The 12,949-nt window shown below is 42.7% G+C and overlaps 1 protein-coding gene across 2 annotated transcripts in view; it reads right to left on the bottom strand.

Moving 5' to 3' along the window:
* The window catches only part of ATF6 (activating transcription factor 6), a 71,279-nt gene that overhangs the window by 48,034 nt on the left and 10,296 nt on the right, over positions 1 to 12,949 (bottom strand). For both annotated transcript variants that reach the window (XM_064719283.1, XM_064719282.1), the window contains exons 8-9: positions 11,378 to 11,563; positions 10,878 to 10,969 (exon numbers count right to left, since the gene is read on the bottom strand). In XM_064719283.1, coding sequence (XP_064575353.1) covers positions 10,878 to 10,969; positions 11,378 to 11,563 — 278 coding nt within the window. The remainder of the gene's footprint in view (positions 1 to 10,877; positions 10,970 to 11,377; positions 11,564 to 12,949) is intronic.

The following is a 12,949-nucleotide window of genomic DNA, read 5'->3' as shown; positions in this document are numbered from 1 at the left end:
TAGTTTTCACATTTCCTCACACAAACTACACCTGCTGAAACTAAGAACACTCTGCTTGTAACCCAGGTCTACAGGGATAAGAAAATGATCTACAATCAAGTCAAAGCACGCCAAAACTTCAACTTTCATCAGCCTCAAAGTACAATCTACATAGTTTATATGAATACAACATGCAAGGAAAACTTAGCTATCAAATTCCGTGCAGCTGCAAGCCTGGAATGTTATGCCAGACATCTACCAGGACTGTACACAAACCTAAATATGTTCAATTCTACTTGGATTTCGAACAACTGGCAGGGCCAACAGCCCCACGGGCAACAGGCCATGGTGCAGACACCCTGATCTGGTGTGTGCTGGCATGGACTGGAGGATCCTGGCCTGGAGGCTGCTCAGCCAGCCAGGAGTGTCTGTGCTGCCCTCCATGCAGAGAGGGAGCAGCACTGCACGTGTGAACAGACAAGCCCACCTTCAGAAGGGTGAGCTACAACTGAGAACTCTCAAAAGCACAGAAGTAATACTTCAATTTCTCCTCTGCAGCGGCTGGCTTTCCTCTTTCATAACACAGTTGCTTCCTGAAATATGCATGTTTACAAACCCAAACCCTAACCTTCTTGGCTGCCAACAGCAGAGCATCACCAGCAGCAAGAGTGAAAACATAAAAATGCAATGCAGCACACTGATGAGATCTCTGCCATTCACGCTGATAGCAGTTCACAGAGTGTATTTTAACTCATGCCCCACCCCTCCTGTCCAGCAGACAAGTATTTCTTGGTTTTACATGGCATCACTGAAACAGGCAATAAATACAAATAGAGACAGGCAAAACCTAGCAAGGAGGGCAGATTAAATACTCCACAATTAAGCAGAAGGCAGACAAAATTGCCTAGAAATTCCTTCTCTTTTGCCAACACTTCTGCACTCCTATTAGCAGTGACCCTGTGAGCAACTGTGTCATGTTCTGAACCAGAGGAGTCAGGACAATCCTAGACTCAGGCTGATGTTGCTTTGACTGCCTCCTCTCCTCCAGGTTTCCAGGCAGCAGCACGGAATGAGGGCAGCAGAAATGCTACAGGCTCTGCTTTCACTTGTGCCAATGGGCAGAAAAGCACTTACAGTTTCCTTACTGCCTGTGTGCAGTGTATCCAAATGTCTCATTGCTTCTCCTGCACAGAAAGCTGGATGGTTTATTCATTACCTCCTATCGGGCAACACCAGGCCTATCCAATTTTACAGAATCAGTCCCCACTACCTACTAGGTTTTATGAGATCACATCTCTTCTCTGCCAATGAAAGCATGAGCACAACTGGCAGCATCTCAAGCCCAAGAACCAGAGAGCAAAACTAAGGCTGATGTTTAAACAGATGCCTCACATTCCTGCTGGAAGCCACTCACCTGTGAAATGCCCTTACTGTACTTAATCTGGAGTCATGACAGCTAGAAGTACATGGTACTTTATTCATTAGCCCAAGAATATCCCTCAGAAGATCTGAAAGTTGTTAACTCTCCTGCAAATCCCTTCTCCACAGCCTGAAGTGTATCAGCCATCCAGTGTGCTGCTGGACCTCCTGGATTCTGGTGTTTTAGCCTATCCTACTTCTCTTCTTTCCTATTCAAAATGACACACAGAACCAGAGAAACTGTCCACGTAATTAGTTAGTTAAAGCTGAGAAAAAAATCTAAACAGAAGAACTGCAACAAACTGCTTTTTATCCATGATGCTCTTCCTTCCTATTTGTCTCATTCTGCAAAAGCAATTCTTGTTATTTCAGGTTCCAGCTTGGCGAGGTGAAGTGTCACATACAATTCATTCCTGCTGCAGCTCACCCTGAACTCCCAACAGAGACAAATCCAAACCAAGGATAAAGACACACACTGCACCACAAGCACAGCTAATCTTCCTTTCTGTGATTTAGTTGTTTTAGCTACACACCCATTCTAAACCACACACACCACATTTATTGCATCAGCTCTAGAAGACAGGAAATGTTTATTTTCCCTCTTCTCAAGCATAAAACATCTGTATCTTTTCATCAACTGAGCATGGGATGTTTCAACCTGAAAGAAGATACCTTCAAAAGCAAAAGGCAAAGAAGGAGGTGAACAGAGTATGCTTTGCCATCCTTACACGCATAAACCATGGTGCCCACTTCTCACAATGTGAACACAAACTTGAGAACAAGATATGATATCAGGGTATTTTTCCCAATGCCCTTTCCTTTATCAGGATCGTTTATTTTTCTTTTGAAGCAGAGCTAGCAGCGATTTCTGCTACATAGGCCACTTTTGCACTCCCTCTTTCCCATTCTTTTTCTAGGACATTGCAAATGACTGTTCCTTCTCAATGTCTCAGATATGCCTGAAAAAAAAGAAATGTAAAAATCCCCTTTGTTGCTCCCCTGGTTTGTGGCAATGATCTGACACCAAAATAACTTTAGTTCTGGATAAGGAAAAGCCCCACAAATTGAAATCCTGCCCCACTTTCACCTTCTAATTACTTGGGGAGTTTTGCTAGTTTTGTTAGTTTTTTCCCCATCTGAACAGATGATGTTGTTCTGATGTATCATTTCTTTCTCTTCTCCCCAGAGGGAACACTAGTGAAGTTTGTCTATAAATAGGGCTCCATCTTCAGGAAACAAATAGGAGAGGACATGTAGGTAATGGTCCATGTCCTCCAGTTTCTCCAAGTCCTTTCCTTGCCATGTGGTACCTGAGGGCCTGAGACAGGGCACCAGAAATATTCCTCCTTCTTCATCTCAAATTAATATGGGGGAAAAGCGTGACTTAGGAGCAAGGAATCCCTCCAAGCAGCTGGGATGATGATGGACCTGTCCTGCAGAGCTGCATCTGGAAACATCTGCTGACCTCAGGCATGCTGAGCTTCACAAGTGCCAAGCAGAACAACAACAATACAAGCAGCAGCAGGAAGGGTCTACAGAACACATCCCAGCACCACAACACTGAGGAGCAAGTAAATACTGGGCATTTAAAAGCATCAGGCAGAAGAGGCCAGAAAATGTGAAAAAGAAAGGTAGAAGATCCCATTCAGAGGGAAGAAAGCTTCAGAAAAACAGTATTCTCAAACAAGATACCAACAGTTAGTTTAAGAGCTGGTTTAATATGACAGATGGCAAAAGCCTTGTCAGTTTTTTCATCCTGTTGAGCTACAAGATGAGAAGTTGGAAAAGGAAGAGCACTTTGGCATACCTGCTCTGTGCAAGTCCTAACTGCAGGAACAGAGTTACTGCCCCACACTACAAGTAAAAAAAAGACTGAAGCTGAGAATTGGCTTTACTGGGCAAGACAGTCTTTTAGAAGTTGGAATCTTTCCTTGGAATCTTTCTTGTTTAGCTCACTCACACACCTGGGGTGCCTAGCAAGGCTTTAGAGCCTGCATTTGGACATCCCAGATACTGTGAGCACGAAAGGGTTTTCACAAGCCACAAACACCCTGTCCAAGCTGGCTGAGCTCTTGGCTTGTTCAGATGCAAAACCAGATCCAAGGGAAAAAAGAAAGAACCACTAAATACTTCATGCAGATGTTTGTTCCGACATGTAGATAAATTTGATTATAAGAGGGAAAGAAAAGCAGCACTCCTGCCATGGTTTCTCCAGGCACCTGATATTTTAGCTGTATTTTTACTTCTTTGGTTTGAATGTCAGTTTGATAAATGTGAAAGCAAGTCTTGCCAGGAGCCCAAACTAAATTTCATTTGTGCTTCTGGCTGAACAAATCCTGTGCATTTCAAGTTTTGAATACTGACATTTAAGTTGTACAGTAATTTGTAGACGAAAGCCAACAGTGGTATCATAACAAAGAGTTTTCTGGGGACAGAACTCTGAGCATGAGCTGGGAAGTTTCCAACAAGCTAAAGTTGACATTGCAAGGAGACACCAACAAAGACCTTGTCCTCTTCCTAACTGATTCCAGACAAGGCTGCCATAGTGCCAGACACTTTCTGGAAAGTATTCCTTGTTTCTACTCCTGATGAGTGCCCCATCTGCTGACAGCAAGGCTCTGCCTTCTCCTGAGGGCTGCTCCACAGCTGCCCTCCTCTGAGTGCTGGGCTGGAGAGAGCAGCCCAGCCTTCCTCCTCTGCACTGGAAGAGGAGGAAAGCAACCCAAAGAGGAGTTTTTGTATATTTTTGCTGTGTTTTGCATGCTTTAAATAGTAATTAATTTAAATAGCAAAATTTTAATAAAGCCTCTGGAAAGGAAGAAAACAGATATTGACACCCAGAGCACTCTCTTTTGCTTAGAAAACTCCGTACCATTATCTGGCCTTTATTGCCAAAGCTTGTGGCTGTGATCAGCAGAGGACAGAGGAAGGAATCCCTTCCTGCTCCCAGAGTTGTAGTTTGTAAGAAAACCAAAGATATCCAATTTTGTTCCAGCATCAACTATCAAGAGAGGTAATGAAAGGTCTGGAACCTAGATCCATATCCAATTCACTCAGCCTGTCCTTTTTCTCTCGATTTCTCCCTCTGTCTTCAAGGAGAAACTACAACACAAGACCAAAGGTGTGCTGCAGAAGCAGTTTTATATCTTTTGGCCATCTCCAACACAAATGTACACTCAGCTCAGCACTGAAACGTTTTCTTTCAGTGTCACAAACACCATATTAAGTTTCCTGTACTACAAGTGTTAAGATCCTCAAATGTCTTCTGACACTTCTGCTATAACACCCAGAGGGCTTCATCTCTCCTTGACAGCCAGAAGCCATGGGCCTGCCTTACACAGCACTGTTTTATGCTTCATGCACTCAACTCACAGTTTGTTCTTCACATTTCACCAGTTCCTCTCTACTAGTGAATAAGAAATTAATAGGCATTTGACTGTCATCATTTGTATGTAGGTTTACTATACATCACATTTAAGCCTATCAGCCTCCTGAAGACATATGAGAGGCTATTGAGGCTTGCAAAAAGCAGAAAACCAATCCTTTTCTATCCTTCATCAAGGGCAAAAAAAACCCAGGAGTGGATGAACTGAGGAAAAGAAAGTGACCCTGAAGTACAGCCCATGATCTGCAGCTCTCTGCTCTCAGAACCCCTCTCAGAGAGGCTTTGAGCTGTCACCCTGAGTTTGGAAGTTCCACTCCTGCAAGCCATGCGTGCTTCCAACCAACCTGCCCCACTTTGCTCTGGAACAGAGGCAGGAAGGAGCACACACAGAGTCCAGAAGAAATGTTAAGGAAACAAACTAATGCAAGGCCAAAAGAATGCTGTTTGAGCTGCTGGTCACTGCCCTTCACGTGGGGCAGGTGCCAGACTTCAGCCTACTCAGCACATGCGACTCAAGGGGACATTTGGGATGTTTCTGAACATACCATGTCACTGCTTGAGGTCACCTGCCAGGGCAGCACAGAGGAGACTTCAGACCACGCCAGGACTTGGCCTGGCAGCTGTGGGTGGGATCTGCACTGACAGACCCCAGCACAAGCACACAGCTCCCACACCTCTGCAGCAACACAGCACTTGCTGCATGTGATGGTATGGGAACAAGATCAGCTCATTACCCACACAGAAAATGCTCCCTGCTGGCATTATTCCTCTAACTTTCCAATATCCCATCACTGAGCTATCCCTACACTCCTGCTGACCACACAACAGGTCTCTCTCTTTAATCAGCATAAACTCTCAAACAACAGCAAACTTGCACAACACGACTGCTGAATGCACCTCAGAGTAACCCTGGTCTCCCACATGCCCAGGTAAGGGCACTAGACCACAGTGACACCAATACAGGTGTGCCCAATGGATGGTACTGTCAGCAGCCCAAATCCTTCATGCTCCAAAAGCTCAGCAGATCCCAGCAGTGCTGACTAGCATGCTGCACACTGGGTGGGATGCTAATCTGGGTACTGCTATCAACGACTGGTATTTTCATTACTTTATCCTCACAAACAGAAGGTCATGGTAGCTTGCAAACTGAACAATCCTTGGGCAATTTCCTCATTTTTATTAAAGATGATTATTCTTAGCACTTCTGCATTTTTTTTTCCTGTTTGTGCAACCAATTTAAGAAATTAGACACACCCCTAAGTCCTCCAGGAATCAAAAGTCACTGCTTCTTCATTTCAAATGACAAATCACTTCTCAGCCAGCCAGGCCAGCGTCTTTATTTGCAACTGCTCAGTGGATCTAAATTTTTAATAGATTATTCAGTTTCCAGGATAGTCCTGGAAAGTAGAGGAAAATGCATGAGGACACCCTGGAGAGGAGCTGCAACGACATCTCTGCTAAAGGCCAGCCATTCCACTGCAGCTGCCTGAGGTCAGTGAGGCACAAGAGGTTCTGAAGCAGCAGCAGCAGCTGTACTGAGCTACATCAATCACCACCTCACTCATCCTCCATCACAAATACTGCTTCCTGCATATCTTCAAGTCTGTTTTCCAGTTTGAAAGGGATTCCAGCCATACAGAGGTGGCCAACTTGTAAGGAAACACAAAATTTATAATAATACTAAAAACCCAGTATCACACCACCCTCTCACACCTCCTGTTCCCATCTCTTTGCAAATCTGCCTTTCCTCCCTCCAACTTCATATTTTTGTTTTCTGTCCACTACATAGCTAAAGTGGTAGTAAGGACACATTCTGGCTGGCTGACGTCTTAATAAATGCTCTAAGATTGCTGCTAGGTGACAACCACCATGTGAGCTTATGCAGACTGATTATGGGGAAAGAAATAACTAGCTGAACGCTTTTTATAACCAAAAAGATAATGCTACAGCCACCAGCTTACATGCTTTGCTGCTACGGTCCCAAGAAGAGATGCAGAAAATTTATCTTTTGCATCTTCTGTGATTGCTCTTCTTTTCCTGCTTTTTACATGTGACTTGGGTTATTTTCCTGCAAATATCTTACTATCACATGTAGGACTTGCATTAAAAAAACCAAAACAAACATACAAGACAATTTATATTGAAATGAGAGCAGGGAAGAGAATCAAAATAAAAATATTTCCAAAATAAATATATGGATTGTTTAGACTAGAACATGTGCTTGGTTGCCATTTGTTTCAGCCTTGTTCATGCTTGTTTAACACATTTTCAGATCTGTTTACTCTAAGGCATAGTCCAACACAAACGCGGAAATCAAAGGAGGAGAAAAAGGCATCAAGGAGCTGAAATAATTTGAAAATGACCAGATTTGATGATGTAAGTGCTAAAAAACCAGCACAGCTAATTAGATGTTTGTCAATGGCAGCAGCCAGCCATACCTCAAGGATGCCATGGCAGCTGGGAGTGGGACCAACAGCAGCTCCACAGAAAGCACACATGGAGGCAGGAGAGCCAGCTCCAGATGCCCTGGTGGCAGCTCCCAGCCCTGCTCTGTGCCAAAGCCTGTGTGCTCCCTGCCTTTAGCCCAACGCTGCTGGCTGCCAGCTCCTGCCTTGCACCTCACACAATGCAAGGCTGGGGCAAGGGGGTGATCTCAGTAATGAACTGAACCAAAATACACCCTCCTCCCTCCACACACCTCACCAATCACTCTCAAATAATAATAAAAGGAGGTTTTTATATGTGTTGAATCCAAATCCAAATAACTCACTAAGATTACAGAATAGTTCACTGACACACAGATGGGAAATTCCTGGGCGCCTCTCTTTTAGTATAAAACACACAGATAAAAGAGAAACACTAACAGAATTTCTGCTAAATTAGTTCTGCTTTTAATAACTGAAAGCTTCAGTTTTCAATACAAAGCAGCAACAAACCCAAAGAGTTTAGTAACACGGAACTAACCTAATGCAGAGTGACCACCAGCTCCCCACAAGCCCCTCACATCTTCAAATTGCACTGGCATTCAATTTCTATACAATCAGACTTGCATTCTTTTCTTAGAGATACCATGGGTCTGTGTCAAAGACTGAAGGATGTTCTGAAAGGCTTGTCACTAATTAAGCACATTGGGCAGCACTCTCCCTGCAGTATTTTCAAACAGATTTCTTGTGTCAACAGGCCAACTTCCCTACCAGACTTTCACCCCCACCCCCAAATTCCCAAGTTAAGCATTACAGATTACCCCCACGCTATCTGTCAGCATGAAAACCTGTGTCAGCAGAATAATTTTATCTGCTAAACTCGTTTGCCAAGGGCTGCCACATCCTGGACTGCTTTCCATAATCTTAAAACAGCAGAACAGCAGTCTCAGCATCCTCCACGAAACATTACAAACGCCTCACCACACACACAGGCAACAAGACTTAAGACTGATTAAAAAAAATTATGTGTTAGTCGTTATTAGTGCAACACACTAATGCAGAGAAAACACAGATACACACAGAATGTGCAATCTGAGATCAGCCACCCATCCAGATGGGATTGCTCTGGGGGATGCTGAGCCCAAACACTGCACCTTCACTGATCCACTGCAGGACTGCCTGCTCTTCAGCCTCACATACCCAACCCTGAACAATCCAACTGTTTCTCTGCTTTCTCTGGTTTGACAGAAAGAGGTAACCTATACATCTGCCCTTTTGTTTTACCCCTAGTCTTCAAAAAATCCTACCACTTCCCACAACAACTTGAAAATCATCTTACAATAAAGCCAGCTAAGGGAATTTAAAAGTCTGCTACAGATTTTAGGGGGTGAATTTCCCATGATTTTGCTTTTTTGGATATCACACTCTCTTTGCAATTGGTTTTAAGTAACAAAATATTCACTGCTAGTATGTTTGGAGCAAAATATCCTGAGCCTAAATGCTGGCACACCTCCATTCAGGTGTATAAGTGAAATGATTTCTTACATAGAAAAATTGGCAACACGAGGTTTCAGAACATATTTACCTCCAGCTAACCACTGCATGGAAATTAGGGATTCCACAGTTAGCTAACTGGGGGGAAATAGTGTTTTTGCTGAACTATAAGCTAGCATGGATATTATCACAAAAAAAGTTACTTGTTTCTGTAAGAAATTGCGGGGACTGAAACAAAGGACATATATTGGAAGCTTCTGTTGTTAAGGACTAAGCAGAACAGCAATCCTGTCCTGTTCATGGAGCTGCCATTCAGTGACACCTTGATAAAAGGAAGAAAATGCGTACGGGAGGAGTGAAATCTAAAGAAATTGTCCGTACAGCTCATATTCCAGGTCTTCCAAAGAGTATTGCACAATCAAACATTCACACCACCTTGATACAGCCCAGCATTTTAATTGCAGTGTGAGCATTTCTTCTGCTAGGGAGGACAAAAAAAAAAAACAAAAACAGGAGGAGTAATTCCTTGCAAATCTGCAATTACATTTCTCTTCGTTGCCTAAATCCAGTGCTGATGCAAACCACCTGGTTCAGGCACAGCAGTTACACTGGCATGCTCAGCTACTCTACAGGCCAGGAACAGTCAGGCACCCAAGGATTTCTTCTTGCTTTATCTACTTTATTAAACATTAAACCTGTCAGAAAGTTAACCCTGTCACATTCCTATAGTTACTGAGTGCTGCAAAGACATGAACACAACATGACCTTCCTGACCACTCTGACAGCAGTGCCTTGCCACTGAGCTCAACACCTTGCTTATTTTTGGGGGTAGGGAAGATGGCACAAAACTTCAGAGCACTGTGGTAAAAGACTTTCCACCCACCTCTCTGTTCCCAAGCCTTTCATCACGAACAAGAATTTCATGCATTCCATCATCTCACTGCAATGCAGACACAAGTACATTTCCCCCAGCTTCAGAAAGATGACTGGCTCTAGTAATTCTCAACCAGCGTCTATCTCAAGTGAATAGTAATGCTTCAAATGTAGATGGGATGTACAAATCAATCCCTTCGTATCTGGAAGATGACTTTTCTGCCCGATAGTCAAAAATCACAATACAAATCCTAAATACACTAAGAAACGGTCTACCTTAACATCATCCATATCAAAGCAAAATTATCAGCTGTATTTCACTTCCTAATATAAACAATATTTGCAGTAAGTGCAAATACTTCAGAAGTAATTTCAGCTTTAGCAATTTTTCTAATACTAAAAATACAAACATCACTTTCTAAAAATTTATCACAGTCAGAAACAAAATCTTCCTCTGTATTTATCCCATTCCTTTAGTTTGACTGGGATTTTGAGGACAAATGCAGACACTGCTGACTGGGATCCTACTGAAATATTAGGCCTCTTTGAAAAAGTGAACAGCTCAATCAAAAAGGTCTTTATGTTCCAAAGCAAGTTAAATAGATAGGTATGTGCAAGAAGTATTTATTTTTATTCTCCCTTCTTCCACAGATTTCTTTATAAAGTGTCTGGCAAGTGATGTAGCTTTTCCCTGCTGTTCTCTGGCTTTTACACTCTACTGATAACAGTTCAAACAAGAGAAGTTTCTGATTACCACTTCAACTAATTAAGGAGAGGGAACAACTTCTTCACCAGACCTGGGAGACAAGAGCTTACTCTGTAATGAGGGAGCTGGACACATCTTAAGAGTCAGGGCTGCAAGGCATGGAATATACAGCAGGGCTTCCTGAGTATTTTGAATACTAAAGCAGCTTCAAGTCATAGCTACTGAAATTAGCACAGGTATGAGCAAGCAGATAAGCTCTCCAAGTCAGACTTTTTTTTCCTAAAAGGATTCTAAACACAGTTCTTAATCTCTACAGGCATAAATGGAACAGACAAACTGCTGAATGCTGGCACTGAATTAAAAAATGCCAAACCAGAAGAAATGAGATGTAAAAGATCCAGCCCTTATTGCCAGAAGGATTCCAGAAGAGGAAACATTATACAGAGGCATCTTCCCCTAAGCAGGAGGAGAATAAATGACAGATTTCAGATTTCAAGCTCAAGGCTTTAAAACACAACACTGGCTATTATTAATGATTCAAACAAAAATCTCAGGACAGTAAACTTGCCAGGCAAAGAGGAATTTCTAAGCAGCTTACCTCAGTGGACCATAATTCAACATTATAAAGGCCAGTATCACCATCACACAGAGTGTCCTTCTCTTCGGAGATGATACTTTGAGCTTCTGGTTCTAGACAGAGAAAACAGAAGACACTGAGTAGAAGAGAGGTACACATATGCAGGGGTATATCAGAAGCCAAGTACATACACCAAATTATATTTGATTTTTAGATTTATACTTGCCTAATTATGTGGGAATACGTTCCTGACCTACTTAAAAACAAAACTTTGGTTTAAACATTATGATCAGCTTCTATCCAGTGAAATATTCAGAAGCCTCATGAAGTAAAGAATGAAAAGTCTATCAGATAATGTCTCAGCTATCCTGACCTAGAGTCGGTGAAAGTCATGCTTGGACCCGGATGCTGGGCTAGAAACCCTCAAAGGTCTTATAGTCAATATTTCCCCAACTCTGTTGTAGCGCCTTCCACCTGAACAACTGTCTTCATATGAAATCAGACTTTCACCAATCTCCTACCTCTAGTACCACTTCATCCAGCTGCCTCTTCAGCGTGCTGTTTTCTTTCTTGAGTTTCTCATTCTCCAGCAGGGCTGCCTCCAGCCTGGCCTCCAGTCCCAACATGTATTCCTTCTTTTTCTTGCGTGACTGAAAGGCTGACTCACGGTTTTTAATCATGCGCTGCTGCCGCCTCAAGACATTGACCTGAACACACAATACACAGGCTGTTAACAATCCGCAAGTTAAAACTGCCTCCATGCCACACAGAATTTCTGCTTCTCTGCTTTGTCAGAGGTCTGCACAGATAGTTTCCCATACTCTGCTTCAAATGAGCTGCAATGGTCAGCACAGAGGCACCTCAGGATCATGGTACACCTAAGGAAAAAACAGGTCCTCAACTCTCTCTGTTTTCTTCTGTATTCTCAACATTCTATATGCAGGGGTCATCAAACATATACTCAAGTTTGATTTGATCAATCACATCACAAGACAGAAAAGAACTTATCTTCAGGTCTGCAAGGCAGCAAGAATGTCTTTTACCTTGACTTCTCCCTGCACTATTTTACAGCCTACAATCATCTGCTACATTCAGGCTACAGTCATCTGCTTTCCTAACAGAAAATTTCTAGGATTTTTCAGTCTGTTCTGTATGGAAGTCATTTCCATACTGATTACACCTGCTTCTGTACCTTTACCACCTATGCTACACAGTTTTTGAGATTTTGAATAGTCTTGCTGATCTCAGATTGCACATTCTGTGCGTATCAAGTACTTGCAGGGGAGTTTAAATGCACTCTCTGGGCGCATCTACACTAACATCTTAATTCAGATCAGGAGTGTGGCTTGGGTTCACATTTCCTGACTGTCCCACTAAAAGTGCTTTGCTTCACATCACAGACCAGTCTCTGAGAGCACACAAACTGGATTCCTTCGGGATGAAACTCAACCAGCAAACATGCTCCAGGAGAGCACATAATTCATTCTAACCACTAGCAGGCATTCAGTCTGCAAGACCAGACTGGGACCGCTCAAAGCAACCCCTCCCCATCCTCCAACAATCCTGATGACTGATTTTTTTCCCAAGCAGGAACACTCCATCATCTTTCACCACTTAGTCATTCTGTGGCTTGCACTGAGTGGGACAACCCAGACCAAAAGCATCTTGCTGCCGACAAGGATAACAAGGATGAATACTGCAGAACTATACAAAACTACTTGAGATCCTAAGCTTAAACACTAGATTGTTGATTTCCTTTCACTCACAGATTAGAAACAGTGTTTTCATTAGGAAGAGAAGAATGCCATCACATTTTTAAGCTGCAATGGGATGTGCCTCAATGACGATTACACTGACAGATAACTGAATGATCCATCTTACATAGACCTGAATATCCTTCAGTACCTACCAGCAAAGGCTCTGGTGTAATCTCTATCTCCCAGAGCAGGACCATTAAAGAAAAAAGATGAGAACTATTCCAGAAGTATTATTCTAGGGAAATAGTATAATCTGTCACAGAACAGTAATATTAACTAACTCAGATTTTGAGTCTGGCTATGCAAAAAACCTTAACCAAAGCTTTTCAACTCTCT

Source organism: Zonotrichia leucophrys, chromosome 8, assembly GCF_028769735.1.
Source record: "Zonotrichia leucophrys gambelii isolate GWCS_2022_RI chromosome 8, RI_Zleu_2.0, whole genome shotgun sequence".
NCBI classification, from domain to species: domain Eukaryota; kingdom Metazoa; phylum Chordata; class Aves; order Passeriformes; family Passerellidae; genus Zonotrichia; species Zonotrichia leucophrys.
Note: the sequence above shows the minus strand (reverse complement) of the source record. Positions and strands in the feature narration are given on the sequence as shown.